This window comes from Orycteropus afer, unplaced genomic scaffold, assembly GCF_000298275.1.
Source record: "Orycteropus afer afer isolate SDZICR_OR568_19922 unplaced genomic scaffold, OryAfe1.0 scaffold00647, whole genome shotgun sequence".
NCBI classification, from domain to species: domain Eukaryota; kingdom Metazoa; phylum Chordata; class Mammalia; order Tubulidentata; family Orycteropodidae; genus Orycteropus; species Orycteropus afer.
The window spans coordinates 683,795-693,449 of record NW_006922234.1 but is presented as its reverse complement, the minus strand read 5'-3'; the positions used below and the strand labels follow the sequence as shown (position 1 = coordinate 693,449).

General features: G+C 40.5%; 1 protein-coding gene across 1 annotated transcript in view; it reads right to left on the bottom strand.

The window, feature by feature from the left end:
- The window catches only part of CLIC2 (chloride intracellular channel 2), a 30,184-nt gene that overhangs the window by 9,544 nt on the left and 10,985 nt on the right, over positions 1 to 9,655 (bottom strand). The window contains exons 2-3 of the mRNA XM_042783083.1: positions 7,856 to 7,965; positions 7,609 to 7,734 (exon numbers count right to left, since the gene is read on the bottom strand). Of these exons, the coding sequence (XP_042639017.1) occupies positions 7,609 to 7,734; positions 7,856 to 7,965 (236 nt within the window). The remainder of the gene's footprint in view (positions 1 to 7,608; positions 7,735 to 7,855; positions 7,966 to 9,655) is intronic.

Below are 9,655 nucleotides of genomic sequence, written 5' to 3'. Positions count from 1 at the left end.
ATTTTTCTTTGAGGTTACCCTGTGGTTTATAATTTTATCCCCGAGTTTAGAATAGTCCATTCTATCTTGCAACTCTCTTGACTTCCTCACCATGTAGAAGGTCTGTAACTACACTGTTTTCCCTCCTCTTTTTGGTTTGTAGTTGACCTCATTTGCCAATTGATGTCTTTGGTTCCCTGTTTACAATTTTGTAAGCCTATTTTACTTTGGATACTTCCACAGCTGTGTTGCTTTATTGGTTATGTCATCATGTGTATTAATGATCGGTTGTTGTTTGCTATTATTGGTTCTCTGTTCAAAGGACTCCCTTTAGTATCTCTTGTAAGGTTGGTCTGGTTTTAACAAATTTCCTTAATTTTTTTCTTATCTCCTAATTTCGCCATCATATTTGAGGGGCAGTTTTGCTGGGTATATCATTCTTGGTTGGAAATTTTTCTCTTTCAGGGTGTTATATATACCATCCTATTGCCTTCTTGCCTGGTTGGTTTCTGCTGAGAAATCAGAGCTTAGTCTTTTTGGTTGCCCTTTGTAGGTAACTTTTTGTTTTTTCCATGCTGTTTTCAAGATTCTTTCTTTGTATTTGGTTTTGGTGAGTTTGATTATGATATGTCTTGGTGATTTTCTTTTGGGATCTGTTCTGGTTACCAGTGCTGTTCTGACAAGAACATTCCACAAATGGGATGGCTTGAACAAACAGGAGTTTATTCTCTTACAGTTTGGAGGCTTTCAGTCTGAGTTCAAAGTGCCAGGCTCTAGGGACTGGGTGAAAGTCCCTCAACCTTGGGCTACAGCTCTGCCACCTGTACCTGGCTCACTGAAGCTGGAAGCTTTTCTTCACTCAGTTACTGGCTGCTGAGGCTGACAAGCCGAAGGTTGACAAGTAAAAAGGCATAGTCCCAATGTTACCAAATCACATGGCAGGCCATTAATTCAAGCCCATTAAAGGTCCCAAGGTCAACAGAGCATGGCAGGCTGCTGAACAATGACACAGCTTCATGCAGGGTTCAAGCATGCCATAAGCTAGATACCATTCCTAAAGCTATTTCTTATATATGGGAAGCAGACCACATACCCAAAGGCAGCAGGTGCTCCAATAGACTCCACCATGGAGTTAGTTACCAATCTCACCATGGGGAATAACTACATTCAACTGCCCAGACACTCAACTAGGCCCAGTCAAGTTGACACACAAACTTAACTACCACAATTCCACCCCTTATCAACTTGGCACCTCTACAGATCTTCAATGGGTGGCATCTGTACAGATCTCTTTCACTGGGTGGCTCCAGTCCCCTCGTTCCTGAGTGTTGACACCACCCCCTTGGCCTGGAGGCCCCGTTCCTCTCCCTCTTGGCCATGACAGCCCTGCCCCTCATTCTTGGGCAGCAGCTGTGGCTCCATCCCACTGGCTCACATGAACGAGCAGCCCCACACTCCAGAACCAAGTTGGTGAAGGTCTGGTTCTTTGAAACCTAGGGGGCTGTGGTGGTTCCACCCCCAAAGGCCATGGTCCGACCCTTGAGGCTGAGGCAGCTCTGCTTCCTGTTTCCTTGGTCTCTCTGCTTCTGTCGATTAATGCCAAAGGCAACCCACTCAGCCAGAAACCTTCCTGCCTCAAAAGCACTCAGTTTTCTTGCTCTGTGGGCTGGCCAACCTGCTACTCTATTTCATGCCAGTCTCTTGTACCAATTAGTGCCCAAAGGCCACCTACTCCTCCAGGAAGCCACCTACCCAGTGGCACCCTGCTTTCTCCTCCATGGGCTGGTAAGCCTTTTGCTGTTTAATGCCAGTATCTGGGCTCTGCTACAGCTGTCTCTCATGCTGGTCTCTCTGCTGGTATCTCTCTGCCAGTCTCTTGGCTCTGTTGCTGCTGTCTCTCATCCCACATGCTGGGGTCTCTCTGCTGGTGTCTTGGGTCAAGGATGCACTCCACTCCTGTTTCCACATTTTAAGTATCTGTCAGATCAGTGCCCCACTCTCTCGGTACCATATTCTGTTCTGGTTACCTAGTGCCACCTCTGACAAGAATATACCACAAATGGGATGGCTTGAACAAACAGGAGTTTATTCTCTTACAGTTTGGAGGCTTTAAGTCTGAGTTCAAAGTGCCAGGCTCTAGGGGCTGGGTGAAAGCCCCTCAACCTTGGGCTTCAGCTCTGCCTCCTGCTCCTGGCCCACTGGAGCTAGAGGCTTTTCTTCACTCACCTGCTGACTGCTGAGGCTGACAAGCCCAAGGCTGACAAGTAAAAAGGCACAGTCCCAATGTTACCAAATCACACAGGAGGCCATTACTTCAAGTCTGTTAAAGGTCCCAGGGTCAGCAGAGCATGGCAGGCTTCTGAATAATGACACAGCTACATGCAGGGTTCAGGTGTGCCATAAGCTGTTTCTTATATATGGGAAGCAGACTACATACCCACAGCAGCTACTCAGCTGCTCCAGTAGATTCCACCATGGAGTTAATTACCCATCTCACCATGGGGAATAACTACATTCAGCTGCCTAGCCACTCAACCAGGTCCTACCAAGTTGACACACAAACTTAACTACCACAGGGTCTATCCTGTTTGGTGTTTGTTGGACTTCCTGAATGGATATATTCTCATCTTTCATCATATCAGGGAAGTTCTCTTCCAAAAACTCTTGGACAATTTTCTCAGTGGTTTTATTTTTCTTTTCCTGTTCTGGAATTCCAATTACTTGTAAGTTATTCCTTTTGATGGTATCTCACATGAATCTTAGGCTTTCTTCATTTTGTTTTGATCTTTTTTTCTGATTGACCCCTTTCCAAGGAAGTATTCAGGTATTTGTCTTCAATCTCATTAATTCTGTCTTCCCTTGATTCGATTCTACCCCTTTGCCCTTTCAATGTGTTATCTATTTCTGACAATTTAGTATTAATCTTCCAGATCTCTATCTGTAGACTTTTCATTTATTTTGTCATTTTGTTCTTGTATTTCCTTCTGAAATTGTTCTAGGGTTTTGTCTGTGTTTTCCTTAATTTTGTCAGTGTTCTCCTTGATCTGTCTGTCAATCCATTGAAGGTACCTAAATATAATTCTTTTGAGTTACTTATCTGGGAGTTCCAATGTTGCTTCTTCCTCAGGGATGTGTTCTGGATCTGTATCTTGCTGCCTTGTTTCTACTGTTTTATCTTGCTTTCTTGTGTGGACTGTGATGCTCTGTTGTCTTTGAGACATTGTGAAGTCATTGTATTTATATTTATTTGGTGATTGTATGTTGGAGTGATTCACACAAGAGTTTCATTTTCTTTTCTTTCTTTTTCTTTTTTTTTTTTTTAACATATCTGAGTAACCAGGGTATTGTTCTCCTCTATTGGTTAGTTGGCAGCACCTATGCACTTACCACCTGCCTCCTGGTGGGTGTGATAGAGAATGAGAATGGCTGCACAGATCTCTGTTAACTGTTTGTGAAGAGCAGTTAAGGGTGAGTCAGGCTCTTATTGGTGGTTGTGTATCATTGGCCAGTTGGGGCAGAAGTAAGTGGTGGCTCTCAGTAAGTGGAGTTGCAGGAGATATGGGTGTGGTTGGGTCATATGGGCATGTTTGCTCTCTCCCACTCAGTTAGACAAAAACAACAATCAAAAAACAATCCAAAAAGTAAAAGCAAGAGGACAGAAAACACACATCACATAAACACACAGGAACAATCACCAAAAAGAGAAAAAAGAAAAATGAAAAAGAGGAAAGGCAATAAATGAGAGAAAATATTTAAAGAAATGCTTTAAAAAGCCAAAAGAAATATGAATATAAAAAGGAGGAAAAAAAACCCCTGCAATATCTGAGGAGGGGGAAATGAAAGAAAAGAGCTAGAGTAGGAGAGTAATGAAGAAAAAGTGGGAAAAAAATACAAAAAGAAAAACAAGGAATGGGGAGAACCACAAGAAAGAGAAAAATGAGAACCAGGAAAAGGGACGAGAGAAAAAGCTGAAAACTAGACCCTGGGAAGGGAAGAAGAAAGAATAATAATAAGAAACATGAAAAAAAAATTAAAAACTGACAGAAACAAACAAACTGGAAAAAAAAGCAAAAAAGTCTGGGCATAGTGGGGCAGGGCACCCAGGTTCCATCAGAGCACACAGACTGGTATGGAATTCTTGCCAGCCCACAAGGTCTGTGGGAGTGAGGGATGGGCACACCTCCGTTCACCAAGAGAATGTGTGGTTAAAAAAGAGTAACAAGAGGAATATTGCACCTTTCCAGTCCTCAATGTCTGGTATGTCCTTGTGGTCTCAGCAAGTGGAGCCTATTCTTAGGTCCCTGGAATGTGAGAGAATGCTGTCACTTTAACTATCCAAAATGGTAGAACCGTTTGTAAGCATTCAAAATGGCTGCACCCTCTGGACAGCCACAAGTTCACAGCTCAGCTTATCTCCCTCTTTGCTGCTACCCTTTTTATTCACCAGCTACCAGTGCAGTCCTCCATGCAGCCCTTGACTAGCTGGGTCGATTTTTAGGTCTGGTAGCATAGTGCCTAAAGCACTTGACAGCTAACCAGAAGGCTGGTGGTTCAAACCCATCAGCCACTCCTCAGAAGGAAGGTTGGGCAACCTACTTCCGTAGAGATGCCGCCTCGGAAGCCCAAGGAGGGGTCGCTATGAGTCGGGGCCGACTCGACGGCATATAACAACAACAACAACAACACTTGGCAATATTGAAACTGTCCATGTAATCAGGATCACTGATAGCCCACAGCTCCATAGGTGTCCTTTTTTGTTTTCATGCAGGCTCTTCTACTAGTTAGAGTGTAGTCCACTTGTGTACACTTACTTTCAAAGCTCAGGGCTCCAGGATTATCTTCTGTATCTGTGTTAATTGGTTCCTCTTTTCTTAGTTTAGAGCATCTGTGTAATTTGTCTGCCTATTCCTCCATCTTACAGGAACCCCCCCCCCCACACTCCATCACTCTTGGATCTCTAATAGGTTTTTAAATTTAAATTTATTTATTTTTGTTTTCTCACAGAAATTTGTTGTCTCACAATTCTAGAGGCTAGAAGTCCAAATCAGGGTATCACTTGTGTTGATTCCTTCTGAAGTGCTGAGAAAGAAACTGTTCCCTGCTCTCTTTTAGCTTCTGGTGACTCCCAGCAAATCTTGGTATTCCTTGGCTTGGGGATACATCTTGAGGTGGTATCTTCCCCATGGCTCTCTCTGTCTGTTCTTTTTGTATAAGACATTATTCATATGGGATTAGGATCCACTGTACACTGTTATGACACTCTGTGCTCTCTAAGTAGTTGTAAGGAGATGTCAGCCCATAGCCACCAAAGAGTGAGCATCTCTCCCTTCTCCAGGCTGCCATAGTGTGCTTACAAACAAGCCTTGGTTCAACTTCTGAGGGGGTGACATTTTGTTAAGTATGAACTATGTATCTGCCTGTCTCTCTCCCCGTCCTTCCTTTCCTGTTTTCTTACTTAAATAATATTATTGTGGTGAAATATATACAAGAAAACATTTGCCATTTTAACAATTTTTACAATTCAGTGACATTGATCATGTTCACCATGCTGTGCAACTATCATTATTATGTTTCCAAATTTTTCATCACCCTTAACATAAAAGAATTCCAAGCTGCACTGAAGGAATTGGCAAAAAGCAAGGATCCAGGAATGAATGGTATAACCAGTGAGATTTTTCAGCCAATGAATGTGGCACTGGAGGTGCTCATTTGGCTGACCGCCTGGAAAAGATCTATGTCGGTGCCCATTCCAAGGAAAGACGATCCCACAGAATGCAGAAGTTATTGAACAATATCATTAATATCACACACAAATAACAGTTTACTGAAAATAATTTAAAAATGGTTGGACATGTGCATAAAGCCTTCCAGGTCTCCACCCAAATCTCTGTTCATTTCTCTGTCTTCCATCAGCTTGTTGCAACATGCTAAGCACAAAAGCTATGCTTAACATAAAGTTTTTCAGAAAAGTTGAAAATAAAAGGCCAGACTATTATATACCAGGCAAATTCTAACTGAAATAATGGTAACACAGCAGTGTAATTTTAGTTAAAATGTAATCCTCTGATCATAATGGAAGAAAATTAGAAATCAATTCCAAAGTGCTAGACAGCCCCCATGCTTTTGGAATTAAAAAGAAAAAAAAAAAGCCTTTGAAATAATTCACGAGTCAAAGAAAGAAAGAATGGAAATTACAAACATTAAGAATGGACAATGTAGCTTTGAGACCCTGTCTCACTTTGGGGACTCTGTCTTGGTTCCTGGCCATAGGTAGGTGTGGTACATGGAATTCTAAGAAAGCCTGCAAGATTCCCACCCTTTAGTGTACTGGGCCCTGTGTAATACCTGGTCCTTGTGTCTGGGCAATACATGTGAATATAGTCCGATATTGGGTCCACTATTAAGTTGCTAATCAGTTGAGTTTGAGTTAATCAAATGGAAGATTATCCTGAGTAGTCCTGACCTAATCAGGTGAGGCCTTAAAAGGAGATAAAGCATCAGAGACATTCTCCTGTTGACCTCAGAGGAAAAAAGCAAATAGCAAATAGCCATGTTGTGAACTGCAGTATAAAAAGGGGTAGCCTATAGGAATTGAACATGGATCCTGGTGACAGCTAGCCAGTGAGCAGAGACCTCAGTGATACAGCTGCAAGGGACTGAATCTGCCAACAACCTGAATGAGCTTAAAAGAGAACTCACTGGATTCTGTCCTTGTTCCATCAGTTAACGCCCAATTCTGAACAATACTCATGGACTGTCCAGTGTTAGTACCCCACCCTCCTATTCCACTGTGTGTTCCTTCTCAATTTCTAGACCACAGAGAATTTACTTTCTTGTTTAAAAGTACGCTATATGTTTTTTTAATTTTTTTTAAAGGAGCTCTGGTGGGACAGTGGTTAAAGCATTTAGCTGCTAACCAAAAGTGGGGTGGGAGTGGGGAGTAGGTGTTGGGGAAATGAGGCAGTCTGCTTCCCTGAAGACTGACAGCCTTGGAAACCCTCAGGGGCAGTTTCACTCTGTCTTCTATGGGTGCTGTGAGTAGGAATGGACTCCACAGCAGTAGATATATATATATATTTTAATTTGAAGTATTTTATTTATGAATTTTATATAGTTGAAATTAGAGGAGGATGTTTATGCATATGCTTCATTTGACATGTAGGCTCAGAAATCACAAAGAAATTAAATTAGGCTTCCCAACGTGAAGAGCTAAGAGATCAGACTGACTGGAAGGCTATGTCAAGACTGAAAGTTTTCTGAGGTCTACCATAAAATCAACCTGATTTCTGTCAATACAAATGTCTCCAGACTTCATTGTGGATCAGAGAATGGGTTTGAAATTAAATATGGCTCACATTTACCAGCCTTCCCCAGATTTCCAAGCCCATCCTTTGCCATTTCTTAATATGCTGACATAAATGAAGTAAATAATTCCATAGTAAAGTTTTCAGGTCATATATGAAGCAAGCAAGGGGAATCTTTGCAAAACCTCTCCAGACAGTTGGCAAAATAGGTGCTTTGCATTGGAAGATGAGTTGGATGCCAAGAAGGAAGAATCCCCAATCTGCCATAAATAGGCCAATAAAATAGATTGTCTCAAGTAAAATAGTATCCTGAAAAACGCTGTACCTTGGAGGAGCCAGTGTCTGCTCTAGAAACTCCTCAATTTTAATGAAGTCTGTTTTCAACTCCTTGTTATACACCAGGAATGGAGGACTGGTGCCTGGGGCCAAGTCCTTCAACTCTTCAGGTTTTCTGTGATTGTTGACAAGAAGCAGAGTTAGGCTTATAGTTAAAGTGCACATTAAACACCAAGATTGCATTGCTGGCCACTGATCTCAAACCCCAGCATTACACATGCTCTGATTTCTCTTACCTGGTCATGTCAACAGTGGTCACATTGAACTTAACTCCTTTAAGCCAGAGGACCATGAAAAGGCGTTGGCAAAATGGACAGTTTCCAATACTCTCCCCATCACTCCCAGCCTATTATGATAAAGAAAGGTCTTTGTTCATTCATTCATTCACACATTCATTCAACAAATATATGAGTGCCTACTGGGAACTGAGCTAGTTGCTGGGACACAATGGGAAGTCGTTACTCTCATAGATTCTAAAATTTACAAAGAGAAATAATGAATGCAATCATCTCTTTACATGTAAAATTACTAATATGTTGAGTACATAATAATAATAAAATTTTTTATATCACCAGAATTTATATTACCATTCCTCTATTGATGGACATTTAGGATATTCCAAAATTTTTCATTTTGAAGAGTCCTGCCAAATTTAATTTCTGAAAAGTGAGCGTCTTTCCATATCTTCATCGACCAATTGATTTCCTTATTTTGTGAATTATTTTGTTCCTATCAATCTTCAATTTTTCTATTAAGGTAATTCCTTCTTTTCTTTATTAATTTGGAAAAATTATCTGTATGCTAAAGAGATTAACTCTTTGTGATGCATGTTACATGTAATTTTAAAAACATGTTTTTTGTAAATTTTAAATTTTACATAAAATCTATTCTTTACCTCTATGCATTCTTTCCTCTTTGTGTTGCTTAGAAAGTATTTATATAAATAAATATTACAAAAAACTCATTTTCTTATTTTATCATAAAAGTCTTCTGTTTTGTTCTAGTAACTTTATATGGTTTCATTTTTGCATTTGTTTGATCTATGTGGAATTTATTTTGGTGTAAAGGGTGCATTAGGACTCTCGCTTTAGTGTTTTTTCTTTCTTCCTTTGTCTCTCTCTCTTTCTTTCTACAAATAATTAGTAGTTGTCTTAACACCACTTATTAAAATATCCATCTTTCTCCCATTGATTGAATGTAATATTTTTGTCAAAAACGCCTTTTAAATTTTATATATACTGGAATTTATCTGTGGACCCTCTATTCTTCATTCATCCCTTTGCTCATCCAATAAGCATTCAGCGAACAGTTATGATGTGTTTAACATATACTAGTCACTAAAAAGATGATAGTAAGCAAAACCAGCTATTAAAATAAAATTTAAAAAAGTCCCCAAAGTAAAGTGTAAGTTATAAACTGAAATATATTCTTTGAAGGAAGGAAATACATGTTACGAGAGTATGTAACAGTGGAACCTAATCTGGGTGGGGTCTGTCAGGCAAGACCTTTCCTGAGGAAGTGGCAGTTGAACCAAATTCAAAGGATGAATAAGAGTCAACTAGGTGAATAGACATGAAAAGGGCATTTTAAACAGAAGAAATAGCAAAAGGCTTGCAACAGACTTGAGTATGGCACATATAAGCAAGCAACTGAAAAAAGCCCAATGTGACTGGGATTCAGGGAGTGAGGGAGAGAAAAGAAAAATTTGATAAATTGGGCTACATTAAAGTTAAAATCTGCTTTTCAACAGAACTGTTAAGAAACTGAAAACGATCTTGTATCCAACATTTATAAAATACATAATTAAAGAACTCTTGCATCACTCGTCTGTCAGTTTGCTGCACTGTGGCGGCTGGCATGTTGCTGGGAGGCTGGAGGCGATGTCACCCATGGGGGACAGGTTTGAGTGGAACTTTCAGACGAAGACAGATTCGGAAGAAGGAAGGGGCCATCCACTTCTCAAAGAATTGGGCAATGAAAACCTTATGAATAGCAGTGAAACACTGTCTGATATGTTACTGGAAATCTTTATGAAT